This window comes from Ranitomeya variabilis, chromosome 4 (genome assembly GCF_051348905.1).
Source record: "Ranitomeya variabilis isolate aRanVar5 chromosome 4, aRanVar5.hap1, whole genome shotgun sequence".
Classification (NCBI taxonomy): Eukaryota; Metazoa; Chordata; class Amphibia; order Anura; family Dendrobatidae; genus Ranitomeya; species Ranitomeya variabilis.
Genome location: NC_135235.1, coordinates 623,729,386 through 623,751,456, shown reverse-complemented (window position 1 = coordinate 623,751,456; position 22,071 = coordinate 623,729,386). Strand labels below are relative to the sequence as shown.

Sequence of the window (22,071 nt, the reverse complement as noted above, 5' to 3'; positions counted from 1 at the left end):
TGCTGCATAGCAGAGGCGATTGTGCTGTGCCTGCTTCTAGCCTCCCATGGAGGCTATAGAAGCATGGCAAAAGTAAAAAAAAAAAGTTTTTAAAAATGTGAAAAAAATAAAAAAAATATAAAAGTTTAAATCACCCCCCTTTCGCCCCAATCAAAATAAATCAATAAAAAAATAATCAAACCTACACATATTTGGTATCGCCGCGTTCAGAATCGCCCGATCTATCAATAAAAAAAAAGCATTAACCTGATCGCTAAATGGCGTAATGAGAAAAAAATTAGAAACGCCAGATTTACGTTTTTTTGGTCGCCACGACATTGCATTAAAATGCAATAACGGGCGATCAAAAGAACGTATCTACACCAAAATGCTATCATTAAAAACGCCAGCTCGGCACGCAAAAAATAAGCCCTCACCTGACCCCAGATCACGAAAAATGGAGACGCTACGAGTATCGGAAAATGGCGCAATTTTGTTTTGTTTTGTTTTTTGCAAAGTTTGGAATTTTTTTTCACCACTTAGGTGAAAAATAACCTAGTCATGTTAGGTGTCTATGAACTCGTAGTGACCTGGAGAATCATAATGGCAGGTTAGTTTTAGCATTTAGTGAACGTAGCAAAATAGGCAAGCAAAAAACAAGTGTGAGATTGCACTTTTTTTGCAATTTCACTGCACTTGGAATTTTTTTCCCGTTTTCTAGTACACGACATGCTAAAACCAATGATGTCGTTCAAAAGTACAACTCGTCCCGCAAAAAATAAGCCCTCACATGGCCAAATTGACGGAAAAATAAAAAAGTTATGGCTCTGGGAAGGAGGGTAGCGAAAAACGGAAACGGAAAAACGGAAAAAGCTCCGGGGTTGAAGGGGTTAAAGGACCTGGGAATGTTTAGCTTGCAAAAAAGAAGGCTAAGAGGAGACTTAATAGCTGTCTACAAATATCTCAAGGGATGTCACAATGTAGAGGGATCATCATTGTTCCCATTTGCACATAGAAACACGAGAAGCAATGGAATGAAACAGAAAAGGAGAAGATACAGATTAGATATTAGAAAAGTCTTTTTAACAGTGAGGGTTATCAATGAGTGGAAAAGGCTGCCACGAGATGTGGTGAGTTCTCCTTCAATGGAAGTCTTCAAACACAGGATCTGAGAGGATTTAGGGAATCCTGTGCTGCACTGAGCAGGGGGTTGGACACAATGACCCATGAGGTCCCTTCTAACTGTAACATTCTATGATTTTAGTACATTGATCTCCTGTGAAAACCTCTTTGGTTTGAGAAGTTGCAAAGCCGGTCAGGGATCAAATAGAAAGGAAACAATCTTGTTTTTTTTTTTTCTTGGTTCAATCCTTAACTCTTCAGCCCACACTTATAAATTATCTGTCTAAAGTTCAATACATGAACTCTGAATATATGCAAATACTGTAAGGTTCATCATGCTCTGCCCTGTGGATGACTTTTATTATTGCTTCAGCTTTGGTCGCGATGGCATTTGTGGATCTGGCGGATGATCTGAAATGCTCTATTTGTCTGACTATGTATACTGATCCCGTAACGCTGACTTGTGGGCACAATTTTTGTCAGATTTGCCTTCTGGATCTGCTATACAGCCAAGATTCGACTAGAAATTACTCATTCCCTGACTGCAGAACTCTGTTCAATTTTCGGCCAGCTGTGCAGAAGAATACAGACCTATCTAATATAGTGGAGCGGATCCGCTCCGAGCAACAACAGGGGAAGCGCCTTGGAACGTGTTCTCTGCATAAGAGACCCCTGGAGTACTACTGCTGGGAAGACTCTGCCAGGATCTGTACAGTCTGCCGTCAGAGTGTGCAACATCAGCGGCATGAAATACTTAACTTTGATGTGGCTTGTGAAAAGAAGAAAAAGGCTCTGAGGAACATTCTTGGACATCTGGTCTCAGGTGATGAAGAAGAAAGGGAAGCCCACTGTGTACAAGAAGTTGTGAGAAAAATGAAAGTAGCAGCGTCTACTATAAAGGAAAGTTGTACGGTCTTAATTCAGGAGTTCAGGGATGAGCTGACTGTACTCGAGAGCACAATCCACAGTGAGATCTCCAAGCAGGAGGAGCAGGTGTCCTCCTCTATGTCCCAAACACTCAATGTGAAGAAAGATGATCGGTATAGCAAAGTGTTATACATTGAGGAACTGTGCAACATGACAGATAACTTAACGCTCTTACAAGTGGAGTTTGATGGCTTGTCTTTGACCATTGAAGGGTATAATGGTGGTGATGGAGCTTCTGGTGGACTAGATGAAGACCTTATCTCCGTGACTTTACACACTGGTATAGCAAACATTGTGAATGGCGTGACTGGAGGGATCTATGTGCATGAGGCTTTAGCGATCACCTTAAATAATTACACAGCCGGGAGTGGTGTTTATCTTTCCGATGATTTAAAAATGGTATCTTGGTCTGGATGCAACCAAGATTATTCCCAAAATCTTGAGCGATTTGAGTACAATCAAGTGTTGAGTGTTAGAAGCTTTTCTAAAGGGAGACAATTCTGGGAAGTGGAAACCAGTGAAACTGGGAATTGGATGATAGGGATGGCTTACGCCAGTATCGACAGACTAGGACACGAGTCTCTTGTTGGGGATAATAAGAAGTCCTGGTGTCTACGAAGGTACGACAATGAGTATTCAGTGTCACATGATAAAACTGTTTCAGAGTTATCTCGCCAGCCGTCACAAAATACATTAAGGATCTATTTAGATTATGAGGCCGGGCAGCTGTCATTTTATGAGACTGGTTCTCCCACGAGACACTTGCACACCTTCTCTGCCACCTTCATGGAGCCTCTACATGCCATCATTTGGGTATGGTCCTCTTGGGTCAAAATAAAGAGCTAGATATGATGAAGGCCAGATCGACCAAAATGTATAATGTCCCTGTTCCATTAGTTTCCTTAGCCTCTGTAATATATTGACGTGCCACTCCACCCTCTATGATTCAAGATCTTGATACCTGACCTTCAAACCTGTGGAGAGTCAGAGATTCACCCCATCCAAATGTTTTCTTTTATTATCATTAAAGTGAACCTCTCCGTTAACATGAGGCATCGCAGGAGAGGGCAGAGAAATGCATTTCTAGCGCTATCTATTAATTGGTTATTCAGAGCGCTGTTGCACAAACATTCATGATTTATTCACATGCAATTTACTGCATTGGTGGGATTATTGGGGTCCTCGCATCCCTTTTAGTTCTGAAGAGATGGCAGAGTAGCGACCACATTCACGGTTATCATTGTAAATGTGTTGTCTGCAGTATCTGAGGTTTCTTAGGCACAGTCTTACTGACGGGTGCCCGTTACACATTACGATCTTTGTGCGTTGGCCGATTAGCACTATCACAATTAAGTATAGATGATGTGTCGCTGGTTAAGAAAAATTACTAATTTTTCTAATCATGATCAACTCCTTTATCAGAACAGCTAGATCAGTCAATGCCTCTTGTGTGAGGTCATTTATGGACGGTAATGGATTTTCTTCTCAGTATGTACTTGTATAATACTTTTAAGGTTTATTTAGCTATTACTATTTTTTGTATTACTTTTGTGCCAGCTTCCTCCGACCAAAATCTGGCCACACATACAGTGCTGCTTTTCAATTTCTGGTCCCCCAACATGTGGCTTTTTAGCTTTTGCAATACTCTTCTCTCGCACCTCCATTTTTAGAGTTGTCCTGCCTTTAAAACCGCTATAATCTTCAGGTGCACTTCTACAAATGCTGCCCTGGTGGGCTCTGTACTTCTTTTCCCATTTGGATGGGCATGTGAGCACTACATAATTACCGATTCCCTGCCGTTCTCCTTACTACTTTGCCCAACTGCCCCGCTAGTCTCCATCCAGACAGAAGAGGTTGTATAAACATGTGACCGCTGTGGCCAGTGATTGACTGCAGCGAGCACTTATTTATCAGGAATTAACAAGAAGAATAGAAACCAGATTAAGGACAAACACACAAAACCTGGGTAAGATGGCATCTGAGGGTCTCGGGACACAAGAATGAATTGCAAAAGCAGTGCTGCCACCTTAGAGCGGATTTTTTATTAAACGCTCTAATTCTTGGACTAAACAGTCAGAAACTGTGCTCAGGCTGATTGATAAAGATGGTGGATTTTATTATGATTTTATACCACTCATTATTCAGCTTATTTACTAAAATCTATAAGTGAGAAAGTCTTACACATACAAAAATAAGTGTAAGGTTTATTAATAAATTGTGGAATGGTTTGTGTGTGTCATTTACTTATCACTAATGGTTCTTTCACAGCAGTGACGATGTACACTAGGGAAAATGAAATCCGTACTATGGTCACAGTTCTAGCGCCTGGAGATAAAGGAACAGTAAGGCCTAAGGTATATCGCTTATATGAGCGCTACTGTGGTAGAGGAGAGGCTCGATGTCACGGAGGTTGTAAATGCTCCTCACACTGGAGATGCGTGACAATGAAGGGATGGTAGGGCCGGGAGGTTTCGCTTCTGTTACTTATTCTACGGCTATTGGACTTTCACCAGCATTAAATGGCAGATAACAGGGATCAATAAATGCATTCCTCTGGGTAACAGAAGGTAAAAGGGTATTCTCTACTAAGATATTGATGAGCTGTTTTTAGGGAAGATCAATAATGATAGATCCGTGGTGGTCCGACACCCTGCATCCCCACCCATCAGCTGTTTCCAGCTTCAGCAAACACTGCTACCAAGACACTGCAGCTCAGATCAGATACTATTGAAGTGAGCAGGGATTACTGTAGTCTCACTGCCATGACAGTCCATGACCGTCCTTAGTCACATTAATTATGAATTGTCAGTCCTACCCCATACTGTGTATAACCTCAGCCCCTTGACATGCCATCTGCCCTCACTGATACCAGCGCGGTAACAAGTCCATTCATGACATTTCTTCCTCCTAATCTTCCCTATCACCTGTGAGTGATATTACTCAGAAGTGGAAGGAACCGCAGCAACTCAGCCAGGAAGTGGAGACCTCGTAATGTTACAGAGCAGGGGGCCGAGTGCTGGGGAACAGAGGGCAAAATAGTCACCAACACTCTGCTGACTCCAAACCTCCTCTGGTATTAACATCAGCACAAGCACTGTGCCCCGGCAGCTGCATGCAGCCTTAGCGTATGTTGCTGCGGATCTGCAACGTTTCCACAGCGGTTTCCCATGCATTTACAGTACCATGTAATGCTATGGGAAATGAAATCCGCAGTGCACGTGCTACGGAAAAAAACCACGCGGAAACACAATGGTTTATTTTCCGCAGCATGTCAATTCTTTGTGCGGAATCCGCAGCGGTTTTTCACCTGCTGCAATAGGAAACTGCAGGTGAAAAACCGCAGCAGAAACCGCAATAAAAACCGCAATAAATCCGCAGTAAAAACCGCAGCAGTTTTGCACTGCGGATTTATCAAAACCGCTGCGGAAAATTCCGCAATGGAATCCGCAGCGTGTGCACATGGCCTAACATCACCAAGCACAATGCTGAGCATCGGATAGAGTGGTGTAAAGCTGCCACCACTGGACTCTGGAGGAAACGTGTTCTGTGCAGTGACAGATCACACTTCTCTATCTGACGTCTGATGGACGAGACTGGGTTTGGTGAATGCCAGGAGAACGTTACCTGCCTGAATACATGGTGTCCATTGTACAGTTTGGTGGAGAGAGGATAATACTAGGATAATACTATGGACTTCCTTCGGAGGGTCAGACTCGGCCTCTTAGTTTTTTTCTGACATTCTGTTGGCATGAGAGACGCCTCTTGCTTCAGTCTCCTCTGACGTGGAGACCAAAAAGAAGACATGCAAAAATATGAAGAGATTAAATAAATATCCTGAAAGCTAAGACCCTACTCTACTGATTCACAAATTTCACTTAAAGCTCATCTGAAAATTGGTTCTTCCCCACCGCACAACCCCTTTCAGAGCCTCGAATGTGGGCCATGGTCCTTGTGAAGCAGAACGATGGAAGGGAGCAGCTGTGAACCTTCATTAGTAAGTTAACTTTAGCAGTAGGACTTTGCCCTAAGATGGGAGAACGTGTTTTAGTAGGTTGATCTCACTATGAAAACAACTTTGGTTTATGCGAACTTATAAAAATTATCAGGGACCATATGGAAAGGAAACTTGTTTTTTTTTCTTGGGACTTTTCTTAACTCTTTAACCCACACTGTAAATTCCTGTGTCTAAAGTCCAATGCATAAACCCTGAATGAGCAAGCACTGTAAGGTTCCTCACGCTCTGCTCTGCGGATGACTTTCATTGTTGCTTCATCTTTGCTCATGAAGGCATTTGTGGATCTGATGGATGATCCGAAATGCTACATTTATCTGATTACTGTATGTATACCGTCCCGTAACGCTGACTTGTATTATTGGCACACTAACCATGCGATTATGAATATCTAATCAGAGGACCACATACACCAACCCGCCTTAAGGCACGAGCATATCATTATCTACAAACTGAAAATAAAGATTTAGGGTATGTGCACACGTCAGGATTTCTTGCAGAAATTTCCTGAAGAAAAACGGAAATTTTCTGCAAGAAATCCGCATTTTTTTTTGCATTTTTTTCCCGTTTTTTTTCCGCATTTTGCAAGCGTAATTAGCTTGCAGAATGCTAAAGTTTTTCAAGCGATCTGTAGCATCACTTGGAAAACTGACTGACAGGTTGGTCACACTTGTCAAACATAGTGTTTGACAAGTGTGACCAACTTTTTACTTTAGATGCTGCTTATGCAGCATCTATAGTAAAAGATAGAATGTTTAAAAATAATTAAAAAAATGGTTATACTCACCCTCTGCAGACAGCCGATATCCTCAGCGGCGTCCGTTCCTATAGATAGTGTGGTTCAGGACCTTCGATGACATCGCGGTCACATGACCGGTCTCGCGACCAATCACAAGACAGCGACGTCATCGCAGGTCCTGAACCACGCCATCTATAGGAACCGAAGCGGCAGCATGCAGCGGTGAGAGGCGGGAACACTCCGGGGGCCATCGAAGGTGAGTATATGACTATTTATTTTAATTCTTTTTTTTGACCAATTATATGGTGCCCAGTCCGTGGAGGAGAGTCTCCTCTCCTCCACCCTGGGTACCAACCGCATATAATCTGCTTACTTCCCGCATGGTGTGCATAGCCCTGTGCGGGAAGTAAGCAGATCAATGCACTCCTAGGTGTGCGGAATCCCCGCAATTCCGCATTTTAATGAACATGTTGCTTTTTTTTCCGCGATGCGATTTTTTTTTCGCGGAAAAAAATGCAACATTTGCACAAAAAATGCGGAATACACTGTAAATAATAGGAGGCATATGTAAGCGTTTTTTTCGCATTTTTATCACATTTTTATAGCGAAAAAACGCGAAAAAAACACGAAAAATACTGAACGTGTGCACATGGCCTAACCACAAGACAGATTTCATCAACCAAGGTAGCACTGTGATCAGTATAACGGTGCCGACCTGACACTGTCTGTAGGTTACTGTGCACAATCCTGCTGACAGGTTCCCTTTAAATAAACACCCAAAATTTATTTTCTGTTGCACTTCTTCCAATGCTGCCCCAGTGGCCTCTTTTTCCCATTTGGATAGGCAGGTGACCACTGCAATGGTTACCGGACCCCTGCTGCTCTCTTTCTAGCTTTTCCTGTGTAAACATATGACCGCTGCCACCAGTGATTGACTGCAGCAATCAGATGTCCATCAGTACTGAACAGGAAGCGTGGAGATCACAGGGTGACTTGTTTACTTTATGGCTCTTCTGACTGCTTAAAAAAAGTTTAAAAAGGCACAAAGTGGTGACTTTATAGTCCACATTAGTCCTGATTATTCACATATATTACTGCATTATTATTCCACATTATGTAATGTGGATTGTATCCAATGTCTAAACATATGATTAAAGCCAGAGCGGATTTCTATTAAACTCTGTAATTCTTGGACTAGACAGTCAAGTTGTGCAAGATTTAGCCCCGTGACTTCGGCTGATTGATAAAGATGGTGCATTTTATTATGATTTTATACCACTTATTATTCGGCTTTTTTTACTAAAATCACCAGGCAGAAAAGTGTCTTAACATATAGAAAAAAATGTGTAAGGTTTATTAAAAAATTGTGGAATGTTTTGTATGTATCAATTACCTATAGCTTATTATGTCTCTTCCTCAGCAGTGACAATGGACACTTGGGAAAATAGGCTATCGGCCTTTCACCAGCATTAAATGGCTGATAACAGGGAGCAATAAAATGCATTCCTCTGGGTAACAAATAGTAGGTAAAAGGAAATGATCTAAGATATCGGTGAGCCGTTCTTATGGTAGATCACTAATGATAGATCCGTGGTGGTCCGACACCCTGCATCCCCACCCAGCAGCTGTTTCCAGCTCCAGCAAACACTGACTGGTGCTGGGACACCGCAGCTCCGTGTATTGTGCAGATCAGATAGTATGGAAGAGAGCAGGGATCACCGTAGTCTCACTGCCAGCACAGTCCTTACATTCATCATGAATTGTCAGTCCTACCCCATACTGTGTATAACCTCAGCCCCTTGACATGCCATCTGCCCTCACTGATACCAGTGCCGTCCTGTAATAGGGGCCACTAGGGTAACAAGTCCATTCATGACATTTCTTACTCCCTAAATCTTCCCCATCACCTGTGAGTGATATTACTGAGAAGTGGAAGGAACTGCAGCAACTCAGCCCTGAAGTGGAGACCCCCAAATGTTACAGAGCAGGGGGCAGAAAAGTCACAATGCTCTGCTGACTCCATGACTGCAGAGTCCAGACCTCCACTGGTATTAACATCAGCACAAACACTGCGCCCCCGCTGGAGCTTCATGGCCGAGCAGCTGCATGCAGCCTTACATCACCAAGCACAATGCCGAGCGTCGGATGGAGTGGTGTAAATCCGCCATTACAGGAAACTCTTCTCAGGTATCTGATGGACGAGTCTGGGTTTGGTGAATACCAGGAGAACGTTACCCGCCTGACTGAATTATGCCTGCTATACAGTTTGGTGGAGGAGGATAATACTATGGGCTTATTGACAGGGGTCGGCGTCAACCTCTTAGTTCCAGTGACAGTAAATCTTAATGCTACAGCCAGTGTCAGACTGAAGAACACTGGGCCCACCTTTCTCCCCCACTAAAGAGTCCCATAGCAGCTGCAAGGTTCACAATATGAACTCTCCCGAAGGAGAAGCCAGGGCCCACCCGCGGATTCTCCAGTTCATTGGTGGGCCAGTCCAACCCTGGCTACAGCACAAGACATTGTGGACAGTTGCAGCTTCCATCTTTGTGGGAACAGATGTGGGAAGGCCCTTTTCTGTTCCCTATGACTGTGCCCGATGCACGATGGCCATACAGACATGGTGGGGGGGTGAGTATGGTGTGGAAGAGGACATGACCGGCCGCACAGAGCCTGGACCTCAGCCCCATCCAACACCTCTGAAATTGTGAGCCCGTCCTCTCCCCAATATCAGAGTCTGACCTCACAAATGATGAAGGGGCTAAAATTCCACAGACACCTTCAAAATCTTACAGGTAGAGAGCCGTGATATCTGCAGAGGGGCCGACTCCATGTTACTGTCTATGGATGTAGAATGGGAGGTGAGAAAAGCTCCTGTGGAGGGGGCACATACTTCTCTCATATAGCCTAGTGCACATATCACATACACAGATGACTACTCGGGAAGGGGCCATTATATGACATTGTCAGTAATATGGCCAATATTCACAGGTTGTCGCCCGTCTATCATCACAACATACTGTACTCACAGATACTTCTACTTATAAAAAGGAACATTACAACCTGAAGTCTATAGTGCGGCACCATAACAAGAGGAGCGGCTGACAGTCAGGGGCTGTAATGTTCCCGAGGCCGGGGAGGATTCAGCTTTTACATGACTTATAAGTGCAGGAAACTACGACCCCGGTTATAGGAGGCGACGCGTGAAACACAGCAGTGACGGGATAATAGCGACACCTTGTGCACCGCGTGGAATTACTACCGTCATTATGAGCCAGAACAAATGAAGCCTTATTAATGTGAACTGGCACTTCCAGAACCAACTGGCAAAACAGAATAGGAGGGGGAAATAGTCAAGATGGGGGCCAGTCCTGATCAGAAGAGGAGGGGATATGGGGGGCTCTCGCCCGGCGGCTGGACCAGGGTCTTGTGGATCTTTTTAATCAACTCTATTCCTACCTAATAAAACTGATCAAGCTGTGGACGTTTCCCCAAATTATTTTATTTCATTGAGATACCAACATAGACTATATAATTACAAGCAATGTGCCTTTTATCCATAGCGTTTTAGTTTAACATTTCCATTACATATATATCATTAAAAAAATAATAGCAAATATGCTAAACACCCACTAAAATGATTGATCAGATATCCTAAGAGGAGCCATGACAGAAACTTTCTAGAAACAGCACCACTCTAGCCCGTAGGTCGGGACTGGTATTGCAGTTGGATATTAATTCATAGTTAAACTGGAATAACAGAGATAACTTACGGGCAAAAGTGGTGTCTTCTCTAGAGAGGGAAAAAAAAACAAAAAACATATATTATATTCCTACACAAACCCTTTAGAGAAATTCTCCAGTTTAGGCTGTGTGCACACGTTGCTGATTTTTCGCGTTTTTTTCGCTATAAAAACCACAAAAAAAAAACTGAATACATTGTGCATCCTATTATTTAGAATGAATTCTGCAATTTTTGTGCACATGATGCGTTTTTTTTCCACGAAAAAAACCGCATTGCAGTAAAAACGCAGCATGTTCATTAATTTTGCGGATTTTTTGCTAATTTCCCACTATATAATGCATTGGGAAATGTCAGGAAAAATCCACAAAAAAACGCACCAAAAACGCACCAAAGACGCGCAAAAAACGCGCGCAGATTTCTTGCAGATTTTTTGCTGAAAATTTCAGGTTTTTCTCAGGAAATTTCTGCAAGAAATCCTGAACGTGTGCACATAGCATTAATGCTACCAATTTGGGAAGAAATCCAAAATTCTGAAAACATACGGTAATCATCTTCTAAAATAATAAACAGCACAGAGACATATTAAACGATTAATGTTTTCATGCTCGTCTCTTCACATTTCAGCAGCTATATTGATATATCTTCTGCATAATGATGAATATAAAAAAAACTGCAAACACAAAATAGGCTTTTAAAAAAAAAGTGAAAATAAAAACAAAAAAATCCAAACAGATTCATACACAATGTAGCTGACAAGACAATTTTCAGCCCCATTTCTTCTTAATATATGGTGGGAGTAATAACTTTGCTAGAGTTGGAGACCCTTGACATGATGTCCATTAGATTTCTCTTGAGGAGCTGACATTTTTTGATGGCAAACTATGCGGGTAAGATGTAATAACTCCCTTCAAGCAATTCGAACCCAACCATTGCAGACATAGAAGGCAGCATGAAGCGGCTCCTTGAATTTGGTGGTGACAACATGTAAGAGTCTGATGGGGTCATTTAGTTCGTAGAATGATAGTTGTCCAGCCTCGTAATCCAGATACAGTCGAAATTGGTTATTTGGATTTTTTTGCTCGATCAGGACTTCCCTGTCATTGTGCGCCACTGAATACTGGTTACTATTGTGGTACTTTGACAGACACCAGGACTTGTTGTTGCTACCTATTTCGGCCATATCTCCTGACTTGGGCATGCTGACGTAGCAAACACCTAAACTCCATGTCCCCGATTTACTGGTTTCCACGTCCCAGAAATGTCGTCCTGATGAAAACAGGCTTCTGCTTAAGACCTGACAACGTTGTAAATGCTTCTGCGGTCCTGGTCGTACCTGTTTTATTTGTGACCATGAGGCCATTTTTAAATCATCTGAGATATCCACGTTGATCCCAGCTCTTCTTGTGTCCAGTAGTAAGTCGGTTTCTTCATGAGTAAAAATGTTCTTCTTGGCATACGTTATTATATCAGTAAACCCTTTGTACAACATCTCTGAAATCACAACTGCATCCAGACTATCCGCAGCATGGAGAGCTTTACTCTCCACCAATGTGGCTTCCCCTTGGGCAACAAAAAGGTCCCCTTGGCTCGACAGAGGTTCTTGCAAAATTGACCATGGATTAGTCATATTACACAGTTCTTCAAGGTGGCTTATCTTGCTGTGTATTTCATCCTTTTTTGTTTCCATTTCACGAATTAGGTCAGAAATGAGTGAAACATGACCGTCCTGTCTGGAGAGATGAGTCAAGACTTTTGTCTCCAGGTTGTCCAGCATGCTTCTGATGCTTCTGAACAAGGCAGTGACTTTTTCCATTTCTCCTGTTGTTGTCGCGTTTGAGTCATTTTGCTGTTCCTTTAAGCTTTGAAGCTTTTCCTCCATTTTTTCTTTCCTTTGGATCATTTTTTTCCGAAGATTTCGCACTTTATTCTTTTTCTTCTTGGTGGCCTCATTTAGTTGCTCCACTGGATGTCCAATATGATCTCCAGCTAGACGACAGAGGAGACAGATACAGGTGGCATCCTTAGGGCAGTAGTATTGAAGGACCTTATCATGGATGGGGCATCTTTTGCTCTCCTTGAACACGATGGGACTGGTTAAGAGGTGTTCCTCTGACTTGCTGTGGACTTTCAAGTGACTGTCACACAATGAAGCTTCACAGTGCAGACAGGACTTCACAGCAGGTATTGTGGCGTGAATACAGTAAGTACAGAACAATCCAGCACCCACCTGCTCTGACTGGGTAGACAAGAATCCCTCTGCAGTGTTAGATGGAGTCACATTTCGGGGCAGGGTAGGATTCTCCTCCAACACTGCTTTGCAGCTAGGACAGGTAAAATCTTCAGAACCCTCAAGGTTTTCCAGTTTCATCTCTATGCACTTACGACAAAAGATATGTCCACATCTCAGCGGCACAGGATCTTCATGAATGTTCAGACAAATTGAACAGAGAAGCTTGTCTCCAAATTCTGCGCACGCCATAGCTGAAGAGGAGAAATGAAACTTAAATCCAGGGAGGGGGAGTGTTTCATAGGGAGAAAAAACCCCTTCCTGTCACGTTAGCCAATGTCTACGCTACTCGTCTTCTGCACTTTGTACTGTACTCAATAAACTGCAGCCAAAGCTCCGAAAGGGAGGGAGGGAGGACTGGTTGTGAGAAATTCCAGAGGTCCAGTGTTCAGAACTTAAAGGGGTTGTCTGGGCTTTCTGTATAATTTAAGGATCTTGGGGTTGGACAACCTCTTTAAGGTGGTCAAAAAACATTAGATAAGTCTGCCAAATTTAGAGGAAAGAGCCAACCATCTGATTTATATGATGGTGTCCAGAGGAAAGACCCACTACCCTGAATGTCGGATTAGCACCGACAGATGTTCTACAATACAAAACAGACAAGTATTGCAGAATACAAAAAAAAATGCTAAAATTAAGATATTATTTATCATTCACAGTAGAAAATGTATAAAAAAAACTTTAAAACACCTGAAACAACAATGTTAGAATTACAGATTTTTTCTCAACACCTCTCTCCCCAAAACAAGAATAAAAGGAAATCCCACATGCTCCAATTTGGCGCCTACGTGGTGTCTTGCAAAACCAGCTCTCATTCTGCTTTGTTGCCCCCCAGTGTGGTGACCTTCCTTTTGTCTTGGAAGATGGTAAGACAAAAGGCAAATATTGGAAAAAATGTTAAAGCAATTGGAGCCAGGATACAGCTTTAAGATTAATAATAATTTTATTTCTATAGCACCAACATATTCCGCAGCATTTTACATATCAGAGGGGACTTGTACAGACAATAAATACAATACTGAGTAACACATCATTTACCACTTACCAGGAGGAGTGAAGAACGGTTCCCGAGCTACAATCTATAAAAAAAATAAGGGGGACACAAAAAGTAAAAAAGTGCTTGTATTGCATGGGCCAGGCATAATGTATAATCTATAGGGATAATCAAATAAAACCGCATGAACCGCTATCTGTACAAATATTGTAAGGCAACCAATGTTACCTTCTCTGTTCTCATTCCTGTGTAAAATGGATTCATAGTAAAATGAAATTCGGCTTAGGAAAAGTAGTGTATTTCTTGGAAAATGAAGCTTACGGTAACCCCTTAACGACCAGAGGTATTTCAGTTTTTACATTTTAGTTTTTTGTTCCATAACTTTTTTATTTTTAGTCAAAATGGCCACGTGAGGGCTTGTTTTTTCAGAGGCGAGTTGTACTTTTGAACGAAACCATTGGTTTTAACATATCGTGACCTGGAAAACTGTAAAAAAATTAAAAGTGGTGAAATTGCAAAAAAAAGTGCAATCCCACAGTTGTTTTTTTGTTTTGCTTTTTTACTAGGTTCACTAAATGCTAATCAAGTTACTCCTTTTTTTTATTGATAGATTGGGCGATTCTGAACGCAGCGATACCAAATATGTGAAGGTTTGATTTTTTTATTTTATTTTTAATGGGGCGAAAAGGGGGGTGATTTTATATTTTTTTAATATTTGTAAAAAACTTTTTTTTTGCTTTTGGCATGCTTCAATAGTCTCCATGTGAGACTAGAAGCTGCCATAACCCGATCGCCTCTGCTACATACAAGCAATGATCAGATCGCCTGTATGTAGAAGAATTACTTACTTGCTATGGGCGGTGCTCATAGCAATCCGGCAGTGACAACCATAGAGGTCTGCAGGAGACCTCTGGTTGTCATGCCAACCCATTGGTGACCCATGATGGGGGTCACCGATGGGCGGATTTTCAGCGAGATTGCTGGAAGCACCTGTTAAATGCTGCTACCAGAGTTTGACAGCAGCATTTACCAGGTTAGTAGCCACGGGTGGATCACCATTCCACCTGCGGCTGTTCCAGGCACATGTCAGCTGACATGTGCCGGGAAAGATGTGGGCTCACTGCCGGAGACCACATCAAAGCGAGAAAGTCTGACATCAGCGTACATTTACGCCCAATGTTGGAAAGGGGTTAAAGGGGTTTGTCCCATGAACAAAGTACACTTTAATCAATAGATCTTGGAATAATATTAAGATCCACTATTGGATGTGTTTAAAAAAATGTTGCTGAGCTGAGATAATCTTATAAATGTGCCCCTGCTGTGTACTGTGTAATGTCTGTGTCTGACCGTGCAAGAACATGGTTGGCACTTTCCACATCTCCTGGCCAGTGGAGGAAGAATAAGTGATTACACAGATGATAGCAATGGTTTGCGGGAGGCCCTGACACAGCACCATTGTTCCCCTTAAGACCCATCAGCCATATGATCCAGGCAGGTGGAAGAAACAACGCTCCTCAAATGAAATCCCGGGTCTCCCACATCTATGTAGCCTGGTCTCCCAGTGAATTGATGGGTTTAGCTGACCACTTCCCAGAGCCAAGTAAAGCCTCCGCCTCCTTTGAAAGAAAACTAAAGTATGTCCAGGTGGCTTACCATGTTACCTGGTAGGACATGGAGTCCATAGTAACACAGAAAGGTGGGGTATTGCAACACTGATGTTGCCTTGTACAACACAGGGTCCCAACCCAACTCATACTTTGCACTGACGAGGGGCAATACAACGAAATACCATGTCTGCAAATTGACAGAGAGCAAATATAGCTGCACTCTGAAATACTAAGATTTAGAAAATTGAAATTGCATTACTGCAATAAAAAATAAATATAAACGCTACATTATGTAAGTATGGAATATTGGAGTTGCAATATTGCTATAGGAAAACTATAGAAAAAAAGAAGGTATTTAGAACATAGATTGGCCAATGTATGTGAGCCCAATGGCCAACGTCAAGGCGTCCTTCAATGTTGTCCTCACATCTCTCTCTGACTAAAAAAAATCTACAATATATGGGGCAGGAAGGAACCAGCTAACTTAAAACACCTAAGGCTGATGGGAAATAGGAGTGCACATGTCATAGGAGTTTGTTAGAAACAGAAAAACTGACAAGCACATCCAAGATAGTGTGTACAGGTGCCAACTAAGATTATGATTCTAAAGGCTCAAAAAAAAAAAAAGGTCCGATTCCAGTCCAGAAAAGTGAGACGAGTGTCATGCAATTTTCATGTCAGTACAATCTGATTTGGCATCTGATTTACATGCAAACGCGATCTGAATGCAATGCGATTTTAGCATGAGCTTTTATATAGAGAAATTTTCTATGTAATTTACACGTAGTTTTCCAGGGAAATTCTATAATATATATATATATCTACTATATAATTGCCTAAGGGTACTTCCGTCTTTCTGTCCTTCTGTCACGGTTATTCGTTCGCTGATTGGTCTCGGCAGCTGTCTGTCATGGCTGCCGCGACCAATCAGCGACGCGTACAGTCCAGAAAAAAATGGCCGCTTACTCCCCGCACTCACTGCCCGGCGTCCGCATACACCGCTCACACAGGGTTAATGCCGGCGGTAACAGACCGCGTTAGGCCGCGGGTAACGCACTCCGTTACCGCCGCTATTAACCCTGTGTGTCCCCAACTTTGTACTATTGACTCTGCCTATGCGGCATCAATAGTACAAAATGTAATGTTAAAAATAATAAATAAAAAAAAAACCTGCTATACTCACCCTCTGTAGTCCGCTGAGCCGCTCGCGTCGCCCGCTATCTTCCGTTGCAGCTTGCGGTGGCAAAGATAGTATGGCAGCAGGACCTGCCATGACGTCACGGTCATGTGACCGCGACGTCATCACAAGTCCTGCGCGGCAAGGACCTGACGTGACGTCACGGTCATGTGACCGTGACGTCATCACAGGACCTGCGCACAGACCGACCCTGGGACCGGAAGCTGCCGTGGACTACAAGGGGCCCTCGGAAAGGTGAGTATATGTTTATTTTTTATTTTTTAACCTGTGACAAACGTGGCTGGGCAATATACTACGTGGCTCTGTGCTCTATACTACTTCGCTGTGCAATATACTACGTGGCTCTGTGCTGTATACTATGTCACTGGGCAATATACTACGTAACTGGGCAATATACTACGTGACTGGGCAATATACTACGTCGCTGGTCAATATACTACGTAACTGGGCAATATACTACAGCGCTGAGCAATATACTACGTCGCTATACTACGTCGCTGGGCACTATACTAAATACTACGTGGCTCGGCAATATACTACATGACTGGGCAATATACTACAGCGCTGAGCAATATACTACGTCGCTGGCCAATATACTACGTCGCTATACTACGTCGCTGGGCACTATACTAAATACTACGTGGCTGGGCAATATACTACGTGACTGGGCAATATACTACGTGACTGGGCAATATACCACGTGACTGGGCAATATACCACGTGTCTGGGCAATATACTACGTGACTGGGCAATATACTACGTGGACATGCATATTCTAGAATACCCGATGCGTTAGAATCGGGCCACCATCTAGTATATATATATCCATCCCCATTACTAACTCCATAGTCCTATTATAAAGAAAAATACACACACCCAGAATAAATGATACAGTCTCTTTTTAATCTATCTACATTTACCAAATAGATTAAAATAGACTGCTGACATTGCCGTGTTTGGCAGAAGAAAGATGAGTACAACACCAAGAACGCCATCCCAATTGTGAAGCATGGTGGGGGAAACATCATACTTTGGAGGTGCTATTCTGCAAAGGTGACAGGACAACTGAACAGTACTGAAGGGAGGATCTTGGCCAACAACCTCCTTCCCTCAGTAACAGCATTGAAGATGGGTCTTGGCTGGGTCTTTCAGCAGGACAATGACGAAAAACACATAGCTAGGGCAACTAAGGAGTGGCTCCGTAAGAAGTATTTTACGGTACTAGTGGGCGGCCTAGCCAGACTCCAGACCTGAACCCAATAGAAAATCTTTGGAGTTATCTTAAACAATGTTGTTCAGAAAACAGCCCTGAAACCTGAAAGGTCTGGAGAAGATCTGTATGGAGGAATGGGCTAAAATCCCTGCTGCAGTGTGTGCAAACTTGGTCAAGAACTACAGGAAATGTCTGACCTCTGTAATTGCAAACAAAGGTTTCTGTACCAAATATTAAGTTCTGCTTTTCCATTGTATCAAATACTTATTTCATGCAGTAAAATGGAAATCAATTATGTAAAAATCATACAATGCGATTTTCTGGATTTCTTTTTAGATTCTGTCTCTCACAGGTGAAGTGTAACCTATGTTAAAAATTGCAGACCTCTCCATTCCTTGTAAGTGGGAAAACTTGCAAAATCAAAATCAAGCAGTGTACCAAGTACTCATATACTTGTATACAATGGGGAAAATAAGTATGTACTCCTATGTGTCAACCTCATTTCTCTAGTTGGCCATAGGCCCGCCCTGTCAAAAGACAGAGAGGGTCTGCCCACTGCCCTTTACGCTATCAGGTCCTTGCCCATGGACAAAGAGCAGCAGTCGCCATTTGAAGTACTCCACAGGACAGGACTGCATTTTGCTCAGTCCTTACAGCTGAGATATGAAAGCGTGACCACGTATGTGGCTGCACTGCAGCAAGAACTGACTGCTGTACCTAGACTGGTCTTTTTCTCAGTTCCAGACCCAGCATCTATCATGGGCACCTGAGCATGAACCTACTTTATCTGATGTTGCCCCTGACCACGGAGGGAGCTATGAGCCTCTGCACTCTCAGGTTATAGGGTAAATGGGGTGACCAATACAGAAAAGTCCCCTCTGCCAGAGTACGGTAGAGAAGTGGCCCTCAACAATGGTGCATGAGAATGAGAAAAAAGGGAGCTTATGTAAAGGCAAGGCATATCGTCTCTATTCTCATCCCCCATCCTGAGTAAAATAGATTCATAGTAAAAAAAAAAAAACTTAGCTCAGGCATGTAGCTGCTTTCTCAGAAAATGAAACTTATGCAAGGAATTTAAACATATCCTCTTGTGTATTAAGTGTGATTTTTACTATGCCACATTACAAATATTATATTGGTTAGATGACATCACCCTACTTATTTTCTCTGAATACTATAAATATTAACCCCTTCTACCCTGGAGCTTTTGTTCGTTTTTGTGTTTTCGCATTTCACTGCCCTCCTTCCCAGAGTCATAACGTTTTTATTTTTCCGTCAATATGGCCATGCGAGGGCTTATTTTTTGCAGGATGAATTGTACTTTTGAACGACATCATTGGTTTTAGCATGTGGCGTACTCGATAACAGGAAAAAAATTTAAAGTGCGGTGAAATTGCAAAAAAAGTGCAGTCCCACACTGTTTTTTTGTTTGGCTTTTTTGCTAGGTTCACTAAATGCTAAAACTGACCAGCCATTATGATTCTCCACGTCAATTCGAGTTCATAGACACCAAACATGTGTAGATTATTTTTTTTATCTAAGTGGTGAAAAAAAATTCCAAAATTTACTAAAAGAAAAAAAATTGCGCCATTTTCCGATACCCGTAGTGTCTCCATTCTTCGTGATCTGGGGTTGGGTGAAGGCTTATTTTTTGCGTGCCGAGCTGACATTTACAATGATACCATTTCGGTGCAGATATTTTCTTTTGATCTCTCGTTATTGCAAAGTCGCGGCGACCAAAAAAAGTAATTCTGGAGTTTCGATTTTTTTCTCGCTACACCGTTTAGCGATCAGGTTAATCCTTTTTGTTTATTGATAGATCAGGTGATTCTAAACGCGGCGATACCAAATATGTGTAGGTTTGATTTTTTTATTTTTTCATATTTTTTAAAACTTTTTTTTACTTTTGGCATGCTTTAGTAGCCTCAATTGGAGGCTAGAAGCTGATATAGCCTGATCGGCTCTGCTACATAGGAGCGATGCTAAGATCGCTCCTATGTAGCTGAATTACAGAATTGCTATAAGCGGCAACCACAGGGTGGCACTCACAGCAATCTGGCATCAACAACCATAGAGGTCTACAGGAGACCTCTGGTTGTCATGGCGACGCACTGATGACCCCCGATCACGTGACGGGGGTTAGCGTTGCGCATATTACCGGCCCAATGGCCGGAAGCGCGTGTTAAATGCTGCTGTCAGAGTTTGACAGCGGCATTTAACTAGTTAATAGGCAGGGGTGGAACGCGATTCCACCCATGCCTATTGCAGGCACATGTCAGCTGTACAAAACAGCTGACATGTCCCAGCTTTGATGCGGGCTCACCGCCGGAGCCCGCATCAAAGCGGGGGGTACTGACATACTATTCCGTCCGATGTCAGTAAGGGGTTAAGCAATGCTTATAATAATCATCAGGGCTTGATACACAGATACATTATTGCGCTGCATCTTATTTTCACTCTCCAGCATGATGCAATCCAAGTGGGAACCGTCTGGCAGATTGGGAGGCCTCGATCTAAACTTGTTCTTCTGTGGTCCAGAAGGTCTCCCTCGACAGTACAGATACAAAGTGCTATGGAGGGTGTCCGAACAGATGATAGAAAGGACCAGATTCTGGTGAAAATTTAGAAAAGGAGAACAGAGAATAGTTAGATTAGTGAGGTGAGGTGATAGGCAAGTCTGAAGAAAAGTGATTTTTTTAGGGCATTCTTAAAACTGCACATTAACCGTATTATCTGGGGTAGGACATTCCAGAGAATTGGCGCAGCACAAGGGAAGTCTTGGAGATAAGAGCTTGTGGTTCGGATTATAAAGGTTGTTAGTCTTAGATCATTAGCGGAAGGGAGAGGACTGGTAGGGCAGTAGACAGACGTGAGAGGAGAAGTAGGGCTGTGTAGAGTTTTGTGTCTGAGAGTGATAAGTTTTTATTGTCTTCTGTAGCGGATGGGCAACTAGTGAAATGACTGGCACAGAGAGAAGGCAGTGGTGTAGCGGCTGAACAGAAATATGACCCTGGTTGCTGCATTCAGGATAGATTAGAGAGGAGAGTGTTTACTAAGGCTGGTTTCACATGTCAGTGCCTCCAGTGCATGTAGTGACAGTTTTCTCACGTATCGGAGACACTGACACACTTCAATTGAATGGGTCTATGCAGATGTCAGCGTGTTTTGACGGACTGTGTGTCCGTGTGCAAAACACGCAGACATGTCCATTTTTACCCAGACATACGGGCCGCACACATGTACACGGAGAACAGTGTACACTGTCCTCCATGTGCACGGACGGCCACAGGGGAAGCAGCGCTACTGTAAGCCGCTGTTCCCCTGCGTGTGGTGCTGAACGCGGCTCTCATCCATTGTCCCCTGTTCTGCCGGCTAGCAGCGCGAGCAGGGGACAATGAATGAAAGATAAAAACGATGTGGGGTCCCCCCTATATTTTAAAACCAACATGGCAAAACTCAAAGGTGCGGGCTGCTATTCTCAGGCTGGTAAAGGGCCATGGATATGGACCTCCCAACCTAAAAACAGCAGCCCGCAGCTACCCAGAAAAGGCACATCTATTAGATGTGCCAATACTGGAGCTTTGCCTGATTCTTCCCACTTGCCCTGTAGCGGTGGCAAGTGGAGTAATGAGGGGCTAATGTCACCTTGCTATTGTAATTCATTCCTATTCATGCTCCTTCTGATTAAAGGGAACCTGTCACCCCAAAATCGAAGGTGAGCTAAGGCCACCGGCATCAGGGGCTTATCTACAGCATTCTGTAATGCTGTAGATAGGTCCCCGATGTATCCTGAAAGTTGAGAAAAAGAGGTTAGATTATACTCACCTGGGCGGGTGGTCCGATCCGATGGGCGTTGCGGTCCGGGGCCTCCCATCTTCTTACGATGACGTCCTCTTTTTGTCTTCACGCTGCGGCTCTGGCGCAAGCGTACTTTGTCTGCCCTGTTCAGGGCAGAGCAAAGTACTGCAGTGCGCAGGCGCTGGGCCTCTCTGACCTTTCCCGCCACAGCGTGAAGACAAGAAGAGGACGTCATCGTAAGAAGATGGGAGGCCCCAGACCACGACACCCATCGGACCGGACCGCAGCGGGACCGCCCCTGGGTGAGTATATTCTAACCTCTTTTTCTCATCTTTTAGGTTACATCGGGGACTTGTCTACAGTATTACAGAATGCTGTAGCAAAGCCCCTGATGCTGGTGGGCTTAGCTCACCTTTGAATTTGGGGGTGACAGGTTCCCTTTAAGTAAAT

At 43.2% G+C, this 22,071-nt stretch overlaps 2 protein-coding genes across 2 annotated transcripts; one reads left to right on the top strand and one right to left on the bottom strand.

Moving 5' to 3' along the window:
- The first annotated feature begins 1,485 nt into the window (after positions 1-1,485).
- On the top strand, positions 1,486-2,874 carry LOC143768135 (E3 ubiquitin-protein ligase TRIM21-like). Its single transcript, XM_077256822.1, has one exon. The coding sequence runs from the start codon at positions 1,486-1,488 to the stop codon at positions 2,872-2,874; it is 1,389 nt and encodes a 462-aa protein (XP_077112937.1).
- A 7,387-nt stretch (positions 2,875-10,261) lies between these two features.
- LOC143766112 (E3 ubiquitin/ISG15 ligase TRIM25-like) lies at positions 10,262-13,045 on the bottom strand. Its single transcript, XM_077253528.1, has one exon. It carries the CDS (start codon positions 13,001-13,003, stop codon positions 11,432-11,434), a length of 1,572 nt encoding a protein of 523 aa, XP_077109643.1. The 5' UTR covers positions 13,004-13,045; the 3' UTR covers positions 10,262-11,431.
- Positions 13,046-22,071: the final 9,026 nt, after the last annotated feature.